The sequence below is a fragment of the Podarcis pityusensis genome, assembly GCF_964106645.2.
Source record: "Podarcis pityusensis genome assembly, chromosome: 4".
Lineage (NCBI taxonomy): Eukaryota > Metazoa > Chordata > Lepidosauria > Squamata > Lacertidae > Podarcis > Podarcis pityusensis.
This window is the reverse complement of record NC_138027.1, coordinates 33,680,897-33,702,537: the sequence shown is the minus strand read 5'-3', so window position 1 is coordinate 33,702,537 and position 21,641 is coordinate 33,680,897. Positions and strand designations below refer to the sequence as shown.

Below are 21,641 nucleotides of genomic sequence, written 5' to 3'. Positions count from 1 at the left end.
TGTGGACTATGATTCTCATCATCCCTGGTCATTGGCTGTGCTTGCTGGGGCTAATGGGAGCACCACAAAGCTCTTCTTCCACTATGTGTGCTTAACTTTTTCATAAACCTGCAGTGAAGCCCCTTCTCCCACTGGGCCATACAAGCAGTTAATAGATTCTTCTTTTGAAGGACCTCAATTGCCACTCCAGCCACCTACCTAGACAGCACCAGGCAGTGGGTACGTCCTGTCCTTGAGGTCCTTCTAGCCTCACAAGCCTCTGCTTATGAAACAGGCTGGACATTCTCAAAGGAGGCATTAATTGCTTATCATTCTCTTCCTTTCTTCCCTCCCACCCAGGAGCCTGAACAAGAATGCACAATGTGCAGAAGAAATTCGTGAATATATCTTAGCTTGGCACTTTGCTTGCTGACATAAATGCATATAATGTAACAAGCTTATTTGTTATCTGTGATTGGGGCATGACACTCATGAGCCAGATTAGGAAGCAGCAAACAACACTGGTTCATGTAACATTCTGGTGTGGAAAAAGCAGACAAAGGCAACTGCTGTGTGACAAGCTCCCCGAAACCAAATATCAGTGCTCAGCACACAGCAACCAATCTACAATAAAACAACACAATACCCTCCCACCTTCCTCTCCATTCCCCAGCAACACTAAGTCTATTCTGTGGTGTTGTTTGCATTGCACAACCTTCTACCTTTATCCAAACCAACCTCTTCACCCCCCAGGAGAAATCAGAAATGTTCTTTCAAACTCTGGCATTGTTTTAAACTTAACATACTTTTCTCCCTTCTTCTCACCCTTTTAGAACGAGGGTGATCCAAATGTTGGGAGATGAAGCTAAATGTTGGGAGATCTGGGACAGACAAAAAGAAGTACAGTGGTACCTCGGGTTAAGAACTTAATTTGTTCTGGAGGTCCATTCTTAACCTGAAACTGTTCCTAACCTGAAGCACCACTTTAGCTAATGGGGCCTCCCACTACCGTTGCGCCGCCAGAGCACAATTTCTGTTCTCATCCTGAAGCAAAGTTCTTAACCCGAGGTACTATTTCTGGGTTAGCAGAGTCTGTAACCTGAAGCGTCTGTAACCTGAAGCATCTGTAACCCACGGTACCACTGTACTTCTTCACAAAGTACAAGGGAATTCGCTACCACAATATGAGAGGTAAGAGACTCTGTGTTGACCAGCACATAATGGCTTTTTCCCCCTGCCTTGCCTCACCCTCCAGCCCTAAGAGAGCCACTTCCAGAGAACTGGGAGGGGAGAAAGACTCTGTTTGCCATCAGGAGGTGGTTGGTTTCCCCTGTGCTGCCCTAAGGCAGTGTTTTTCAACCACTGTTCCGCGGCACACTAGTGTGCCGCGAGATGTTGCCTGGTGTGCCGTGGGAAAAATTGAAAAATGCGAAAGATTTTTTTAAAAAAAATAAATCAAATTTTCCCCCACTAGGTGGGCGCCGGACTGTGTCCTGGGTATGGGGGTGGGTGGGGTTTTTGACCCCACCCTCGGCCAGCAGGGGCGCCGATTGGCGCTCCTCAGGGGGACACCCTCCACTTTTCTGATGTCCGGGCTGTGATTGGTCCAGTCTCCAGCCTGGACCTATCACAGTAGGACATCATCTTCCGACTTCCTTCCCGCCCGAGCGCAGTGTGCGCAGCAGCGGAGAGAAGAAGACGTTGCAACTCAAGTCACCAGGAGGACCGGAGAAGTTGTCATTTTATTTCTATTCAGTCTCCACTGAATGCCTTGACTGGGTTAGGGACCCTTATAGCTCAGGATCAGTTGGTGGAAAGGACATGACTTTACAGGAGCAGGAGGAACTAACTGAACTGAGACAAAATCGTGGTTTCAAGCTAAGATTTGCTGATCTACCTTTGGACAGTTTTTGGTTGGATACTGCCAAGGAGTTCCCCCTTCTGGCAAACAAAGCTATTTTGACATTGCTCCCATTTTCCACTACATATCTGTGTGAGATGAGCTTTTCAAGCATGATTGCTATAAAAACTAAATACAGAGAGAGACTGAGAGCTGTTGACGAAGAGCTACGTGTGTGTCTTTCTTCGATTCCAGCCAGAATATCAGCTTTGTGTTCAGCCAAACAGGCCCAGGTGGCACACTGAATAAAGTATTTTATAATTTTTCATATTTCTGTTTACTTACTATTTCAAATAATAAGTAATTATAAAATACTTTCTATGTGTTTATTTGATTCCTATTCAAGAGAATTACTTTATATATAGTCAATATAGGCACAGAGTTAAATTTTTTAACATTTTCTAATGGTGGTGTGCCTCGTGATTTTTTTCATGAAACAAGTGTGCCTTTGCCCAAAAAAGGTTGAAAAACACTGCCCTAAGGAACCTTCAGAAGGAAGTTGCTGTCACAGGCATGAATTGAATAGAGTGATACCTCAGGTTAAGTATTTAATTCGTTCCGGATGTCTGTTCTTAACCTGAAGCACCACTTTAGCTAATGGGACCTCCTGCTGCCGGAGTACGATTTCTGTTCTCATCCTAAAGCGAAGTTCTTAACCCGAGGTACTATTTCTGGGTTAGCAGAGTCTGTAACGTGAAGCGTATGTAACCTGAAGCGTATGAAAGCCGAGGTACCACTGTATTTAAAAATTAAGCCACCCTCAAATATGAAGTTATGGTGTAGAATTCACATGGATCCAGGACATTAAAATGGGACCAGCTGGTGAAGGGCAGATAATTGAATGTATATTTTCAGGACCCATCCTATTTTTCACAAGACCCTTTTTTTGGTATCTTTTTCTAATTACATGTTTTATAACTGGTTTTTTTCTCTCTTTTAAATGATTGTAACCTGCCCTGTGACCTTAGGCTAAAGGGTAAAGGTAAAGGGACCCCTGACCATTAGGTTCAGTCGTGACCGACTCTGGGGTTGCGGCACTCATCTTGCTTTATTGGCTGAGGGAGCCGGCGTACAGCTTCCTGGTCATGTGGCCAGCATGACTAAGCCGCTTCTGGCGAACCAGAGCAGCACACGGAAACACAATTTACCTTCCCACCGGACCGGTACCTATTTATCTACTTGCACTTTGACGTGCTTTTGAACTGCTAGGTTGGCAGGAGCAGGGACCGAGCAACAGGAGCTCACCCCATCGCAGGGATTCGAGCTGCCGACCTTCTGATCGGCAAGTCCTAGGCTCTGTGGCTTAACTCACAGCGCCACCTGCGTCCACTAGGCTAAAGGGTTGATAATAAATTAAAATCATCATCATTATTAACATGGCCAACAACATTTTTAAAATGAATGAATGTTGATGTCAACAATTGAAGAACTGCCCAGATTTTTTTTTCTTTAAATGAACAATCAAAAGGGCAAATCCTTTTGAGTTCCAATTTGCATTTAGAACTCAACTGAGCTATGCAGTGAGCAATTCCATCTTGTGTGTCCTGGGCGGCTGGATTTGTTTGTTTTTTTACATGGGCCTTAATCTCAGCTAAAATGATAGCAATTATATCAATCCAAAGACTGTATTTTTCATCAACAGTTGGCAATAACACAAAAACAACCTCACCTATCATCTTCAGTGAATACTCTGCAGTTTTGTAGTCTTGAAAGTGCCATATGGAAATACCTTTCTGTAATACAAATTATTTTAGAAAAATCATTAATTAAGAATCAACACTTTATTGTACCAACAAAATTAAACGTAATTGTGTTGTGTGCATTTTTAAATAAAATATTAAATTGTCAGAGGTCAGTGTGAGTTTGTTAAATAAGTTTATGGCCTTTTAATCTCATGAATACTGTTGGAGCAGAGACTTAAAACCCCAGCGGCAATAGTCATAAAAAGATTAGGAAGAATACAAGTTTCTTCTGCTTTATCTCTATTCCATGTTAATTGATGGAAATATATGGAAGCAGCCTATAATTCCCTGCTCCCAACCAAGGTGCCAGAATGTTTCTGTGATATGCATCCTCACAATTAAATTGGGCCCATTCTGCACATTCCATATCCCTGCAGGCACCATCTGCAATTCAAATGCTTAAAATGAAATATTGCATGGACCTTCCAAAACATTCAATTTCTCCTCTCCACCCCAATTATAAGCAGGTAAAGAAGGGTGCATGCAATACCATGTGTGAAGTGGAATGAGGAGGGGGAAGCAGGAAATCACATTCTACATTTTCCATATCTGCTTGGTGTTGTACCATACTGCCTTTAAACAGCAACACCTCAGAAAAAACTTTACACCCATTAATATATAATGAAAGCTTCACTTTCATCATTTAATCTTGCATAACCTTATATTTAATGCAGCACATATCAATGGCTTACCCGCTCCTTTTATTCCATAAGGTAGTTCGATCCTGTGACTTCCATGGTCCCCAGACACTTTTACAAAATCGTTATTGCACAGAAAAGGATAGAATTTTTCCCCCCTAGAGGTAAAAAGAGGGGGAAAATATTAAATTGTTAGTTCATTTGTTTTATAAAATAATGCCACGTTTTGGTGCCAAAAAAGAAACCATCCCAAGACTGCTTACCAACATTTCAGACAAGAACAGACAATAAGTTTAATGCATTATAAATAGCCCCAAAACAAATAAAAATGGGAGTAGTTAACTACCAGCACATACAACACATCAATAAAAACAATGAAACAAGTAAATTTGAAAGGTCTACATAAAAGTAGAGGCAAAGTCATGTGTACTTATTTAGGGAGAGATTTCCAGAAATGTGGGGCAACCAGAAGAAAGGCCCTGTCTTTGATGTCCGCTTTGGTGATGAGCCTTGATGACTATTATTATTATTATTATTATTATTATTATTACTATTATTATTATTATTATTATTATACAGAAAGCAGGCCTCTGAGCCTGCTTGTAGGATCTATGAAGATTCATATGAGTGCAGACGGTCCTTTAGATAACCTGGCCCCCAATCTTTCAGTGCTTTAAAGGTCAAAACAAGCACTTTAAACTGAGCCTGGAAACAAAGAGGCAGCCAATGTAGACAGCACAGTGTTGCTTGGTTCCCACAAGTACAGTCAAACCTCGGTTGTTGAACGTAATCCATTCTGGAAGCTCGTTCAGCTTCCGAAATGTTCGACAACTGAGGCGCGGCTTCCAATTGGTCACAGGAATGTCCTGCACCCAAACAGAAGCAGTGTTGGATGTTTGGCTTCTGAAAACGTTCAAAAACTGGAGTATTTACTTTGGGTTTTCAGCATTTCGGAGCCAAAACGTTCCAAAATGGAGGCGTTTGGGATCCGAGGTTTGACTGTATCTTAAAAGTTGTATTCTTTGCAGGCTAAAGTTTCTGAACTGTCTTTAAAGGCAGTCCTACATATTGCATAATTTCCTCTGCATGCAACCAGAGCATGTGTAGCTGAGGAAAGATCTGTTTCTCCCGAAAGAGCTGTGGCTAGTGACCTAGCATAAACCGAGGCACTCCTAGCTTACTAGGTCACCAGTGTCTCCTGATTGCACATAATCCAAGAGAACCCCCAAACTGTGCACCTGGCTCTTTTAGATGGAATGCAACTTCATCCAAAACTCATACAGCAATCTGTTCAATACTCAGAACTCCCATCTTTTCTAAATTAAACTTCATTGATTTGCTCTCACCTATCCAAAATCTCCCAGTAGTGATGTATGGAAGTGAGAGCTGGACCATAAAGAAGGCTGATCGCCAAAGAATTGATGCTTTTGAATTATGGTGCTGGAGGAGACTCTTGAGAGTCCCATGGACTGCAAGAGGATCAAACCTATCCATTCTGAAGGAAATCAGCCCAGAGTGCTCACTGGAAGGACAGCTCCTGAAGCTGAGGCTCCAATACTTTGGCCACCTCAAGATAAGAGAAAACTCCCTGGAAAAGACCCTGATGTTGGGAAAGATTGAGGGCACAAGTAGAAGGGGACGACAGAGGACGAGATGGCTGGACGGTGTTCTCGAAGCTACCAGCATGAGTTTGACCAAGCTGCGGGAGACAGTAGAAGACAGGAGTGCCCGGCGTGCTCTGGTCCATGGGGTCATGAAGAGTCGGACACGACTAAACAACTAAACAACAACATCCAAAATCTCCCTTCAGACATACATTCAAAGGTTTTCATCACCTCTCTAAGACTAAGTGCTCAGAAAACATTTGTTATGGATGCCCAGTAAGCCTGACTATTCCATAGTAAATGCCTTTTCTGGAAGCAATCACTGAAATGAGAGCAAAACTTCCACTAGATTTCCAGAAGTGACTTTTATATCCTATGAAAGACTGAATAAAATGCAGTATTTAATAGATCAGGAAAACAGGAAGATGGATTAAAGTGCCTAAAAAACTCTTTTTAGGAGGGAGTGTGTCATTTGTGAAGGCTGTTAAAGCAGAACAGAAAACGGAAGTGAACCATTTTCATATGTACATTCTGGCAAGTGTAGCTTTTATAGACAAAAACCAGCTGGCATCTGGCATACAGGCTCGATGCCTGATATGCATTGCTTGGTACTAATCCTCATGTTTTTGTGGCTCTAGTGCTGCACTGGTGAAAAAGAAGTCCCTGCTCTTGTTGTACAAAAATTTGAACTTAGGATGGTCTGTGCCCACACTTGACTTGTGTAAAGTAGTTTGATTATACTGCACTGATGCAACATACTTGGTGCTGAACTGCACTGGTTTTTCAAGTCACAGCCGTATTTTGGATGAACTGCAGTTCTCAAATCACCTTCAAAGGTAGCCCAGGATAACACCTTGCAGTAGTTTAAGCTGGAGAATAACAGGGTGTGAATAACTGAGGCCAGACAGCTGTACAGAAAGTGCAGCAGTCTAAATTGGTAAATGGTGCACTAGGCAACCTGAACCTCCAGTGTGTAGGCTGCTGTTGCTGACTGGAGGGAGAGGAGCGAGGCAGTAGGGAGGCTGGTGCAGTGCAAACACACTGGTAGAGCCAATCTGGCGTTCCTGCTGGTAATTTGCACCACAAATACCTCCCTGTCACCTTGCCCCTCCTGATCAACAGCAGCAACCCACCTGATGAGAAGTTAGTGTAGTGGCTCCATCCCACCTGGTGAGCTGCTTCTGCTACGAACTTGTTCTTTTGGGGTTCAGGTGGGAAGCCTGTGGATCAGGAGCTGCATGCAAACCACAACCTTATTGAACATGGCCCTCAATACCTTCTGAAGCTGCCCCACTCTTCTATCCTATCAGAGTTCCTTCCTTCTTGTTCATGCCTTGCTTATTTTCCTCGGCTTTTTGCCTTCTTTCTGTGTAGTTAGTGCAGAACAACTAGAAGGACCAATATTTTGGGGGGGCATGAACTGGTGTGGGTGTTCTTCTTTTGTTATTTTTTTTTCTGACTGCATCGCTTAGGGTAAATGTCTGATAAGCGAGGTATGTGAGTACACATGCTAAGTCAGAAAATAATTGTCTTCACTTGCTTTACAGAAAACTGTATTGATCTGTAATGCTTAAAAAAAAACCTCATCGGTATACTTATTTGAGAGTAACCCCATCAAATTCAATAGGGTTTACTCTTCCCACCTTGGATCAAATCTACGCTTCCAGGTGTCATAAGAAAGCTGAAGAGATAGTGCAGGATAGTGTGCACCCCGGAAATGATCTCTTTCAGCTTCTGCCTTCTGGAAGAAGGTACAGGGTTATAAAGACTAGGACTAGCCACCTGAGAAACAGTTTCTATCCAAATGCTATTTTGGTTTTAAATGCGGTGTAAGGAGTCTCTATGGTAGTATATTGTATTTATAAATGGGATATCAGAATTTTTAGAGGGCTAACCAGGTTGGGATAGCTGGGATAGCAGGCTTGTTGGTTTTTGAATGTTTTACTTAGATTTTTCAATTTTGTTGTTCTGTATGGGACAATGACAATAAAGATTATCGTATTGTATTATATTGTATCGTATTGTATTAAGAGTAGAATCTGTATAGGACTGCGAATTCTAACCCTTGGTAGCCACGGTTGAAACTGGTCTTTATTTGTAAATCCAAAATATGTTTGTGTCTGGCTCCACCCACCACCAACATGTGGACATCAACAGATTACCATCAAGGGAATGCAACTAGCAACAAAAAAGAAGTTGCCCACCCTTGCTTTTGGAAGAGGGGACTGCAAGCCCATTCAGCACATGGTGACCATTAGTAATTTGTGTTGATGACCCCTTCCCCCCTTTCCCCTTACTTTATTAAAGATGAAACACCAGGTTTGTAAGGGCAACCTATTATTTGTCCTTTTCTGTCTCCTCCATCTGTAGGGGGCAACCTAGAACAACAACAACAAATTCACCATATTAAAATAGACAGACAGACTGATAGGAGGTAGTGAACATCTGAATAAAAAAATTATATATATACACACACACACTCCATTTTATTTACAGACAATCCATAAAACCTGCCGCAGCATTCAATCTCAAATTAAGTCTTTCTAGGTTGCACTGATTTCAGTGCACCGGAGTCATATGCCTTAAACTATACAACATGTGATGCTGAATTGCATATGCTTCTTCCCTGGTTTATGGGCTACTTATTCTGCAAGTTCAATGTCTGATTAAAAAGCACCCAAAAGAGAACTTTAATAGAGCTGAATGCAGAAGGCTTTGAAACATGACATGCCCCACCCACATTGCCATACAACACAAGCTAAACTGAAAAGGAAACTGCCAATATCATAGTGCTGTTATATAAATCTATGGTGCAACTACATTTGGATTAGTTCTAAGAAGGAGGGTTGCAGCATTTGGGGCTTTTTAATTCAGAGAAAAGATGAGTAAGCGGGTTAACAATGGGTGCTAAGTCTGTGCTTTTCTCATGGTTTATTTCTATGGATCATGGCGTCAGTGCAACTGGCATACGTTTCAGATAAAATATACCACTCATGAACTATCTGTGACCCTGATACAAGCTCCTGTCTTAAATTCAGTCTGGAAGGTACAGCAACCATCCTGACCCTTAAGAGGTACATACTAATCAGCATACTAATCTTACATTTACCAACACAGCTGAACTACCGCCCTCCTGTAAATAGGAACCAGACTTCACAGAGATAATATGGAGTAGGAACCAATCTTCACACAGATAATGAAATCCTCTTTCAAGAGTAAATTTATGATTCAGGAACTGTATAACCATATCGTCTTCCTGTACTGAAGACTTCAGAAAAGTGTAAAAATTAAAGCATCATGGTGCTCCAATTTGGATATTAAAAATCACTTTAAACTGTGAAATCCTCAAGCATCCTTAGTCAAAATAAGGTAGTGCTACCTTTTCAGATTAAGTCCCACTTAGGCCAGGGATGAGGGAGGGGTCAGAGACACTTGCCTACAATGTCATAAGTAATTCTGCAGTCATTTTGTTTTTCCTCAGACACTTTTGCTAACTAACCTAACAACATGTTTTCCAGCTCCTGCATAAGACATGCAATTGCAGAGGTACAGCCAAACGATTCTTGGAGAGATCTGCAGCGACAAATTAACAGGTAGTTTGTCTAAGTCTAAGAAGATGTTGTAATTACCAATAGTCATTTGTCCGTCGCAGGTTTCGGTGTAGTATAACATACATCACTCCCGCACCCAAGAGAATCGCACATATGATCCGTTTCATGACTGTCAAATCTGAAACAAAAGTTCAAAAGAGAAACGTTAGTGTTATTTCTAGAGGTCAAATTTTGGCGAAAGAAAGAAAGAAAGAAAGAAAGAAAGAAAGAAAGAAAGAAAGAAAATAATCTGTCACCTGTCATTTATCAGTTTCCCAGGTTTTCTCTAAGTCTATGGACTACTCACTCAAATTCCAGCTGAAGTACAAAGGAGTTCATTGACATGCTTGCCTATTAATATGATATGAAGGCAGCTGTGTTTGCTCAATAGGTTTTAAGGTGTTTAAATAAACCAGTCATGAAACAAATCTTGCATAGTCTTTGCTCTGAGCCTGGAAAAATGGTAGATCTTTCACAACTGTTTGATTAGCTATCAAAGCTAAGTTCTGTAATAATATCCTCCGTGATCCTGGTTAAGGGCCTCGTAGCAATCTGTTCCTATATTTGCTCTCTGTCTTTGTTTTCAGCTCATTTCCTTTCCGCTTTATGTAAAACACCTCCTCTGTAGCAAATATTGTGGCTTGCTGAAAACAGCTCAGCGCATTCTCTCTAATATATTATTTCCTAAACATGGCTTTCTGGACTGAGCATCTTGGTCAACCTGCTTCAGCAAAATGGAAAACCTCTATAAACCCCCCAACAATCATAGACTTTAGATTTATGCAAGGGGAGCACTCTATTAAATGGAGAACCAAGGCTGATTTAAATTGCTCAAGAGCATAGATGGCCAGGGGGCGGTGGAGGGGAAGGGACTCTAGCATTTCTTTCCTCAATGGGGCCAAGATGACATGAGTTGTGCTAACTCCATAAAACCTACTACCTCAATCTGGTGCCTTCTCAACTACTACTCCCATCTCCTGTTGGAAGTGCAACAGAGAAGGCCATGCATGTTGGATCTGGGCAGACCAGCAGGAAGGAGAAGCCAGTGGGGAGGGAAACTGCCCTTTTGTAGGACTTGTCTTAGTCAACCAAAAGGTGACTCTAACTCAAGCAGTAGTGTAACAAGTCCTTGGGGAGGAAAGAAGGGATGTTCTTTTTCCCTACTGCCTGTTTTCCTTTGGGTTTCAAAGGAGAGGTTCAGAAGCACCCCTCATACAGTGGTGCCCCGCAAGACGAATGCCTCGCAAGACGGAAAACCCGCTAGACAAAAGGGTTTTCCGTTTTTGAGTTGCTTCGCAGGACGAATTTCCCTATGGGCTTGCTTCGCAAGACGAAAATGTCTTGCGAGTCTAGAGATTTTTTTTTCGCTTTTCGCCCCCTTTATCTAATCTGCTAAGCCTTTAATAGCCTTTAATAGCCTTTTAGCAGCTAATCCCCTAAGCCTTTAAGCCTTTAATAGCTGCTAAACCGCTAATAGCGCTAATCCGTTAAGCCGCTAATAGGGTTGCTTCGCAAGACGAAAAAACCGCTAGACGAAGACTCTCGCGGAACGGATTAATTTCGTCTTGCGAGGCACCACTGTACTGAGCCAGGGGCCGTAGTGCTGACCATGATGCCCACATAGCAGGGGTTAAGATGGCAGCCTAAGTGACCCAACACATTTTGTCCAATTCCACATCCAGATGTAGGGTCTTTAGTTGCACCATATCCATGATGCTGAGATGTCCCGGCTAAGGACGTCTGTGTGCCACCCATTTCTTGTTCCTCCCAACTGACTGCTTTCAATGAGGGGGCTGGCACCGTGTTGCTTTTATTGGTATTATTTGTATAGCTTTGATATATTTTTATATGTATACATATAGTTTTAATTTAATTTTAATTTTTTTAAAAAAAACAAATTCTCTATGTTTTTAGCTGTTCTTATTTTTATTTGTAAGCTGCCTTGAGTCACTTTCACGGAAGAAGATGGGATATAAATAAATACATCATAATAATCCCTGGCAACAACAACTGGGGCTGAGCTGATGGGAAGTTGTAACTTTGGGGAGGGGAAAACAGCTGGGGGCACCAAGTTGGGAAAAGTTGCCCTAAAGCGTTCATCAAATGAACTCAAATGGTTCAACATTCTGCCTTAAAAGCATGAAACTATGTTTCAGACCCTCTTGAACACTTGTTTCATTTTTAGATGAAATGCTAATTTTGCATACCTCTCTCGTGAATTTAGGTGGGCAGATTCTCTATTAATTACAACTTTTAAAAACCCCAGCAACAACAATCTAACACGTTACAGCTCTAATTGTTAAAACAATTTGCATTTTTGAGCACGTCTGACCATCCAGTGTATTTGTATAACCTAACAAATCCATCCCAGAAACAAACAAGAATTTCTGGACAGCAGATACCCACATCCAGCTGTTTCAGTTCATGACACACACGGAAAGGAAGGGCTCTAAATTTTATGGATTGTTAACCTGGGCAGAGTTGTGCCTGCTCTAGCTAGAAAAAAAAACTATCTATGCTTGGCAAACATATAAAATGATGTGAATTGATTCTAATCTGCAAAGGCTTGAGCAAAGGCTTGACTTCCTGAATTCCTCCCTATGATCACTACTTACTGAACTTGGTAGGCCTGCTGTATTGCCCATAGTGTACAAGACAATCACAATTCTATACCAAAAAAAGGAACAAAAATGCCATGGTGCCCGAAAGACCACCAAATGAGTTGCAGCATAAGCTTTGGTGGGGAGCAAATCCTCATCAGATGTATGACATGTTATCCACAGCTAATGCCATGGATGTGTCTGGAACCCAATTCCCAAGGAGTACTGGCTGGCATCTGACTTTAATATCTGTCACTGCCTGGTATATCTCAAGGAGGTTTAACAAACTGAAGAACATTGTCCTCTTTCTATGCTCCTCCCGATGGAAACATGCAAATGGGGACAGATATACCCTGCTTTAAGTTGTTTACATTCTGTCTTCTCTTGTACAATGGTACCTCGGGTTACATACGCTTTAGGTTACAGACACTTCAGGTTACAGACTCCACTAACCCAGAAATAGTACCTCGGGTTAAGAACTTTGCTTCAGGATGAGAATAGAAATCGTGCTCCGGCGGCACAGCAGGAGGCCCCATTAGCTAAAGTGGTGCTTCAGGTTAAGATCAGTTTCAGGTTAAGAACAGACCTCCAAAACAAATTAAGAACTTAACCCAAGGTACCACTGTATATTATTTACTACAAAGCTCGATGACTAAGCTCTCTAGCAACAAAATGTCTGATTTACTGGTATGACGTCTGAGCACTGAACCACTGATATATCGCAAGTGGACTCTTTACTTACTGTGTTTGCAATTAAGATAAAACCTGTTTGGGAAAGAAACTACTTTTGCCATCTTTATGGACATTTGAAGTTTGTATTGCTGCATTTTTGCAGCTCTGTTGTTTTAATATGGTTTTGAAATACTGTTAAAACGATAAACTACCTTGAGCTCCTTGCAGGAACAGCAAGGCATACATGTAATAACATCAACATATTTGACAACAAAAGGAAAAAGTGAGTGAGAAGGATAGCAAACACTGAAGCAGCTACTACATCTCTGAATGGGATCAGGTTGCCTTCCTGCTTGTCATGATGTTCTTCCTGGGAGGCAGTGGGTGCTTCTCAGTGGCTCATACTTCCCCGACTGCCTTCAGCTCTGCAGTCCCAGGACTGTTACTGATTCCTATTACTGCTAACATTATTGATGGATACTGTTGTTTTAAATTGCTTTAAACACTGCCCTGGGAGTGGTAACACTTAAAGGTGGAGTATAAGTTTCAAAATAAATCAACACATAAAAATATTTTAAGGTGCCAGAAGATGCTTTCTTGTTTTAACAGCAACCCCTCTGGAGTCACTCAGTACAGACACAAGCTATTTGAAAAAGGGCTTTCAGGCAGCCCTGCACTTTGAAGTCCCAGAATTGGGGCTTCAAAGTGCAGCTTCACCTGATGTCATAGTGCAGGTGGTCAGCCCCACCCACTTGTCAAATTTGTTCCACCAGGAGTAAGGAGATAAGAGTATGACCTGCTGGCCAGAAAAGATTACCTACCCTTTCCTTAAGGGAACACAGAGTGAGACCCTGGAACCAAGAAGAGAAAGATGGGCATATTTGCCTTTTTAAAAACCTGGATTCCCTGTCACAGGGCCATGTGCTCTGCAGGCTAGGCCTACCCTCATGACTGGCATGCTATCCTCACCCAACCAACCAACCACGCATTTGACAACTGGGGCCAATGATCTCCCTAAGTATGGACAAGCCTCTTGCTGTTGCCAAACATACAGCTGATCGAGGAGGTGGGCACTGGTTGCAACTACACGTACAGCACGGGAAGTCTATGAAGACCAACTAGCTCCTCATGGATGCTTTCAACACATTCAGTTGTGCATCTAAACTGCCCTACTGTGTATTCCTTCAAGCAAATCTGATCCTAGCTGCCATTCTTCAAATGGCTTGCAGCCACTGCTCCTATTTTAAAGTGCCAGAGGATCAGTTTTCTTCCTTGTGCCAACATAAATACTACATTCATAGGTTTTTGCAAAGTTACTTATTTTCATAGCACTAAACTGTTTGCTTTCTCGGGGCATCTTAAGCTATCCTGATAGCAGTAAGCCAGAAAGCAAAAAATCAACAACGGTTTTTTGGTGTTTTTTTGTTTTTGCAGGAACAGTGTGTTTTGTTCTACTAGCATTCTGAATGCTCAGAAATTAAAAGACTCCCTAGAGGTCACTAACCCCCAAACCCAGAGGTTAGATCAGGTACCCAAAGTGATTTTTCTGTCCCATGGAGACCCTACTCATTTGGGGGGGTTTCAGTAAAAATGGAGGGATGACGTAGACACAGCACAGGGGAGGGGACAAAGTTTTCCGCCCATCCCAGTAACTTGATGGGGGTCCCTCTTCCAGTTTCTCATATTTTTTTAACGTTAGGGATAGTTAATCAAAATTGGTATTTTGGTAATTAAGATGCTCTGGTCTGAGTGAATCAGCATCTCTTTCAAAAGATCTATATTCACAAAGATATTTGTAATGCATTTTCAGTTGACTGGCAATATGCCTTAACTGGAAAGATTGTGGTAGTTGTGCAGAATCAATGTTACTTGTTTATATGAAATTATGTGCCCATAAATAATCCATTAAAAAAAGAGAGAGAGAAACTTCCAGTATTTTTGAACACTATACTAGTGAATTTATTTGTGAGCCAAGATGTACTTGGGGATATGCTTGGGGGCAGTGTTAAAAACAGAGATATGAAGGCTAGGAGCTAAATGGCACCTTATGTTATGGGCGCAACAATGGAATGTCTAGGCATACTTTTTAAATAACAAGAAAACAAAGCTGAAAATAAATGAACTGCAGCTAAAATCTTATATTCATTTTTTACATGGTCTAGTCCTCTTCTGAAGACTGCAAAAAACAAAGCCATGCTTCCTCTGCCCACCCCTCTAATATTCTTAAGAGGGTCTCTTCTCCAGTCTTCAGAGAGTGGCTGCAAGTGGAGAGGCAGAAAAAGGTCCAGTTTTAATCTGAAATCTTAGGTGCAGTACTGCGCCCAGAGCTCAGAAACTGCTCACGCTATTGAAATTACTTGTCACAAAATGTGCCTAGAACAATGGGAGTTTTGAATGCTGCTTGAGGGTAACTGATGTTAGTGTTTACACCAAACTTTTAATACATATTTAGAGTGGATGTCAAGACTTGAGAATCAATAACGTATGTTCTTAGTTGTACCGTAACGGTTTCCAGAATTGCTATTATAGATCTCTTTTTCTGCCTTAATTGCTTTGTCTATTTTGAATCACCTTGAGATACAGGCCAAGTTTTACTGCTTGAAAATATCTTGTTAGGGCAGGTATTTCAAGATCTCCTTTGCTTCTTTTCCAATATAGGTTTTCACTGGTGATTCTCTGTGGTTTTATTTGATCAAATGCATTTTATTTTTAAAAACTGGTCAACTTTTTAATTTAAAACTTTCAACTTCCAATGCATTCTAGGGTTTTGAGAGAAAACAATTTCTGTATTCACCAGGCCTACAAAAGTTCATAACCATCAACCTCTGCTACCTTCCTTCTAAATTATATTTGTAAAGCCTCTTGTTTTGCAGCAGGATGCTATGACTCTTGCTCAAATAACTGCTTTTTTGTCTCTTGTTTTTGCCTGTACACATTTGTACAGCATCCTTTTTGAGCTTGGGAGTGGGGAAGAGAAAACCAAGCAGAGTATTCTAAATGTGGATGCACCATGACCTTCATAAGAAGCAACCCACTTGAACTTTGCAAGAGCTTTGGTCTCTATTAGACTCCTCCCACTTGCTGTTAGCACCCAGATAAAAGAGAGCCACTAAGAAAGAGGAAGCTGTGGGTGAACATTTCAAACAGCAAAGCACTTTTTTCTGGCAGAACTCCTGTGCATTTAACAGTTGCCTGGCAGGTAGTCATTTAGCAGCTTGAAACGTTTTCCTAAATGGTGAAGTGATGTGGAAGGCTTCCTTTCCTGAGCATGTCTGCCGTCCAAGTAGCTCTTAAATTACAGAGAATCCTTGCCAGAATGGAGGCTACCAACAGCACTGGGCCCTCCTTATCTGCAGGTGAAGGAAACAGAACGATCAATATAAGAACAAGCAAACAAAGGAAGTGTGGGAGGATTGTGGGCAATATATCTTCTTCTCTGGCGATCCCTTGTAGATGAATAAGAAGCAGCAGTATGTGATGTTGCTATTGTCTCTTCCTCTGCCAATAAGAAAAAGGATTTGGAGAGGACCTCATATCAGGTGGACTCCACATAAATGCAGTATCTACTTCTGTTGGGAAGCCTTTTGAGTCGTGTCTGGCTCAGCAAGAGACACTCCTTTAGTTTCCAACCAAAAGGAGAGAGAAATTTGACAAAGTGGCAACAAAATTTGGGAACCAGGGCACTTAAGAACCCAAGCAGAACCCTACTGGATCAAACCAAAGGCCCACTTAGTCCAGTATCCTCTTGTCACAGTGGCTAGGCAGAGGCCTCCAAGAAGCCAGAAAGTGGGGCACAGGTGCAACAGCACTTTAGAGGGCTAGGAAAAAGAGAGGCTAACCAGGGGCATAAGCATTTGTGGGAGACAGAGGAAGAGCACAGTGTTAAGTCCTTCTTCAGGTAAACATGCCTAGATCAGAGAAAGAGCGCTCTCTCTCTCTCTCTCTCTCTCTGTGTGTGTGTGTGTAGTTGTAGCTTGAAGGTAGAAAGATGTAGCACCAAGCCATTATTCCAGGGGAGCAGTCCCAGGGATAATGAATTAATAAGGTCAACCTGGACATAGGACTCAATGTATCATTAGAAAGCAGAAATCACATCAGAGTTTTATATTTTAATAGAAGGTACAGAAATTATTTTCACAGAGTCTGTACGCAAAAGGGGTTCGTTCTGCAGCTACATGCCCAATGAAAATTTTCCCCCTGTGCTGGAGGGGGAATTCCAGTGAGGGAGAGAACTAAGCCTCACCACCTTGTACACTCTGGCCCCTGTAAAAATTGATTTTACTTGCCTATTACTATTACTTTCAAAGACCTAAATGGCTTCCTAACAATTCACTTGGTGTCACATCTACTCTGGCCCTTATTTAAGACAGCAAAAGACCTTGAGAGGCTAAGGAGAGTAGAATTGGAGAAGTTCAACTTCTGCAACATCCGTTGTCATGGGTACTCCATAAGTACCTAACAGTGCTGCATGCTTAGGAACTTCCTCAAACTAAGTTTGTATTGATATATGAGGAAATCCCAACGAAAGAACAGTGGCAAGAAAAAGTGATGAGTTATACAGAGTTGGCTAAACTGACATATAAATTGTGGGATAAGAACAACTGTGGCTTTAAGGAAGAATGGGAGCTTTCTACAAATTATTTAAAAAGGCAGCAAAATGAACTGGACTCCTTGGCAGGTTTTGAATAAACATACACAGATTTATTGGTTGATAGCATTTTAGATAGATAATGTAAGGATATGTAAAATTTTATAACATGCAGAGAATAATATGTGCTGAGAAATCAGAGAGAGGAGCTGAGGGAAGTCTTTGGTGGGGGAGGGGAGGGAGGGATGGAAGTGGGGAAGGGGGGAAATAATATATGTGAGTATATGGTTTGATATTTTGTTATGTTGAAATTGCTAATAAAAATATTTTTTTTTTTTAAAAAGGGGGGGGGAAGTTTGTATTGATATAATGTCTCACAGAATAGCTTGCATTTGAGAAATGAATTCATGCTGAGTGATTGAGTCTAGGGAGTGATGGACCAGTTAGCTTATGTCTGAATTATGCACATGGAGCAGAACCACATCAATAAGCAGCTATAGTCAAAATCAGGCACCCCCAAACTCGACCCTTCAGTTGTTTTGGGGCTACAGTTCCCATCATCCCTGACCACTGGTCCTGTTAGCTAGGGATGGTGGGAGTTGTAGTCCCAAAACAGCTGGAGGGCCAGGTTTGGGGTTGCCTGGTGAAAATGATTTGTCTTATCCAGCCATGTGAACTGAGCCAGAGTGGCTGATCCACATTAAACATCAAAGCTTAAACCATCTCATCCACAAGCAGGTACCACCATGGACTATCTATCCTCTTTTTCCAGGACATGTTCTCTTTTTTCATGGGCAGAGTCATCATAGTGATTCATAGTTAAAAGTAAAACTCAGCAAATGTGTCCTCTTTTTTGCTCTTCAAAATATGGCAACCCTATGGGACCTTCAGGGAAATAAATTATTTTTGCAAAATAAAACACTGCCCGCTCAAGCAGATGAGTGTGCCAGCATAGATGAGAGAAAGTTTTATGTTTTGTTTGGGAAGGTAAAGCATTCATTAATTCCCATACCTAACACACACTAATTTATATTATCTCTCCCCCAGCTACACATCCATCCATATTCACACACCCCTCTCTCTCACACACATACCTCTGTCCTGAAATTATTGTAGCAGGGGGTGATCTTTTCAGAGAGCCTGTTACTAGAGTTAACATTCCCTCCAAAGCGACAAACTACACCAAGTTCCCTCCCATCACAAAATTCATATTGAGGGAAAAACACTCACAAGATTTTTTCCAAGCCTAATTGTGAAGTGAAAGGGCAAGAGAGAGTCATAGCACACAGGGAGAAGAGGGTTAATCCTTCCCTCTCCAATTGAAACTCCTCCCTCCCAAATGTCCTCTGTGCAGCAATTAAATTTGAAAGCATCCTTCCATTAGTTCAAGTGGAAGCGTATTTTCAAGTCTCATTGCCGCACAGGGGAAGAGGTGAGGAAAAGCAGGGAGACTAGTGGCTTCCCAAATAGCTTGATGCTAGAAATGTCTAGCACGAACGAGAGGGAATTCTTTCTTTCTCCAAGCCTGGCATGGAGAAAGAAAGAATTCCCTCTCGTTCGTGATACTAAAACTCAGTTCCTCCAATGAGGAAATTGCTTAGCAGCAATGGAGGTGGGTCAGTTGCAGTGTACAAGTGCTGCCCCTTGCAGAACTCATTGGGGAAGAGGAGAGGGGCTAAACTAGAACAAGTTCTCCCCTTCTCCAATTGGCCCTGGCTCCACCTACTATTGGTCTGACTGCCTTCCACCCCAATGGGCACCAGCCACCGTGGAGTAGCAGCAGATTCAGAAATGACTACTTATTCATGCAACACGTGTTTAATTTATGGAACTCACTGCTGCGAACTGCTGACGATGGCAATTATGTTGTTGTTTAGTCATTTAGTCGTGTCCAACTCTTCGTGACCCCATGGAAAGCGGAAGCTAGGCACTCCTGTCTTCCACTGCCTCCCGCAGTTTGGTCAAACTCATGCTGGTAGCTTCGAGAACACTGTCCAACCATCTCGTCCTCTGTTGTCTCCTTCTCCTAGTGCCCTCAATCTTTCCCAACATCAGGGTCTTTTCCAGGGAGTCTTCTCTTCTCATGTGGTGGCCAAAGTATTGGAGCCTCAGCTTCATGATCTGTCCTTCCAGTGAGCATTCAGGGCTGATTTCCTTAAGAATGGATAGGTTTGATCTTCTTGCAGTCCATGGGACTCTCAAGAGTCTCCTCCAGCACCATAATTCAAAAGCATCGATTCTTCGGCGATCAGCCTTCTTTATGGTCCAGCTCTCACTTCCATACATCGCTACTGGGAAAACCATAGCTTTTGCTATACGGGCCTTTGATGGCAAGGTGATGTCTCTGCTTTCTGCTTTTTTTCTGGCAATTATGTTAGATGCCTTTAAAAGTGGACCAGACAGATCCATGGAGAACATGTGCCTACCAGTAACGACAACTGTGTGGAACCTCAGGAACCTCAGCTGCTGGGGAGCACAGAAGGTCTGCTGTCCTCTTTTCTGGCTTCTCAAGAAATCTAGTTAGCCACTGTGGGTATTTTGGCCTGATCCAGCAGGACACTAGTTTAAGATATAAATGCATTTTGCTACACAAGCTGCATGGCTGGTTTCTGGGCAACTGCTATAAATTAAGCAGGCAACTGCTTAAGGAGAGGGCTTCATGGTTATGGATTCCATGTGCTTAACATAGCTGGGGCGCACTGTGTCCAAAAACCCCTATGAGAGATAAAACATCTAGATACAGAATACCTCTCTCCCATGCACATACTTTTAGCCTATGAGTCATCAATTGCTCTAGCCTGATTTACAAACCACAGAAGGCAAAGGCAGGAATAATACTATTAGAGGTATGGATTAGCTTGTTTGAACAGAAACGGCAATGTAATGGAAAATGCATTAAACATACAATTATATGAGATAATGGGTATTTTTTTTTTTTTTTAGAAGTTCACGGATAGGTCAAGGAAGGAAACATTCCTTATATCCTGTAGGAGGAGTAGCATGGACATTCATTAGTTAGTGCTTACGAGGAAAGAGGCAAATTACGCTGACAGTAGGGAGTGTCTTGTTTCTGAAGAGCTTCAGTATGAAACAAAACATGCTGCTGAGCACTTGGCCAAAAAAATACAAATAAAAAAGCCAAGCACGCAGAATGCTAGACAGCCAATTAAACTTTTTTTTCAGAAAGCTACTCACTTCTAAAACAATCAATCAGCAAGAAGCTGTTCTTACTTACAAGCAGTGCCAAAGCTGACTGGATCTGTAGATCCCTGGGATACAGATAATGAAAGCACATTCCCCTCCCCCATTTTTTTCCCATAGCAACTTTGTTACTTACAGAGCAATCCTAAATCCGGCAGAATGATGGCTAAGGGGCTGTTATGAGATCTCTGAGTGCTGCTCTGCCACTGGAGAGGGAGACCTCTCTGGTACATTAGAGAAAACAGGGTGGGTGGCATCCAGCTAAACAGCCTTGCTAGTGCAAGCACTTTGGGCTGTGTATGGTATTTCCTTTCCCTCTCTTCTGTTTGTGTGCCCCCTAACTCTGTTTCAAACAGTTGGGGGGGGGGAATCCAGACCGTATTTAATGGGCACACAACTTCAGGGTATTTGAATCTGAATGGTTCTCCTCCACAACATGGATCACTGCTCCCAATTAAGTCAGGCTCAACACCCACCTTCCATTCCATTACAAACTGCAGGCTTGGGTTTCTCAACAGGCCCTGCAATATATATTTTCTCTTTTCCCATAACCTTTGTATTTTAATTTTTGTTTTTGCTTACCGGATAAATTCAACTCTGCTCACTACTCTGATCTTTTAGGCAGTCCCAATAAAGGCACCATCTACTGTTGCTCTGATATGTGTTTTCCCTAATGAGCCAGTGTGATTTTTCTGCTCCTAACAGTATTAACAGTATCATGATATTTATTTATTTTATTATTATTATTATTATTATTATTATTATTATTATTACTATTTGGGTCTTTCAGCCCATCCTAACACCATTCAGATGCTGCTGAGCTAGGGTTAGTGGAATTTGTTGTTCAGGAACATCTGGTGAGCCAAAGGTTCCCCATTCCTGTTCTAGTCTTCCCTTCCCTTCCCTTCTCTATCCTTTTATTTCCTGACAGTAGAATACCTCATTTTCTAAAAATATATTTACAGGAAAGGAAAACTGACCCAGAGATACTATATACTGGATTGCTTTTTATATAGATTGAAAAGGGTTGCATGGGAGAAGTAATGTGAGCATTCCAATTGTAAGCTAAAATCAAAGCACTAAAAGGCCAAGCTGCAGTTACAATTCATGCACCCAGTCTATAAAGG

General features: G+C 41.9%; 1 protein-coding gene across 2 annotated transcripts in view; it reads right to left on the bottom strand.

Annotated features, from left to right (window-relative positions):
• ST3GAL6 (ST3 beta-galactoside alpha-2,3-sialyltransferase 6) overlaps positions 1-21,641 on the bottom strand; it is a 51,321-nt gene that overhangs the window by 14,110 nt on the left and 15,570 nt on the right. The window contains exons 1-5 of one of the 2 annotated variants that reach the window (XM_081002764.1): positions 19,150-19,168; positions 9,493-9,592; positions 8,161-8,241; positions 4,314-4,417; positions 3,550-3,612 (exon numbers count right to left, since the gene is read on the bottom strand). In XM_081002764.1, coding sequence (XP_080858890.1) covers positions 3,550-3,612; positions 4,314-4,417; positions 8,161-8,241; positions 9,493-9,581 — 337 coding nt within the window. In that variant the 5' untranslated portion in view covers positions 9,582-9,592; positions 19,150-19,168. Of the gene's footprint in view, positions 1-3,549; positions 3,613-4,313; positions 4,418-8,160; positions 8,242-9,492; positions 9,593-19,149; positions 19,169-21,641 lie in introns of those variants that run through there. The other variant, XM_081002763.1, reaches the window with a different exon arrangement.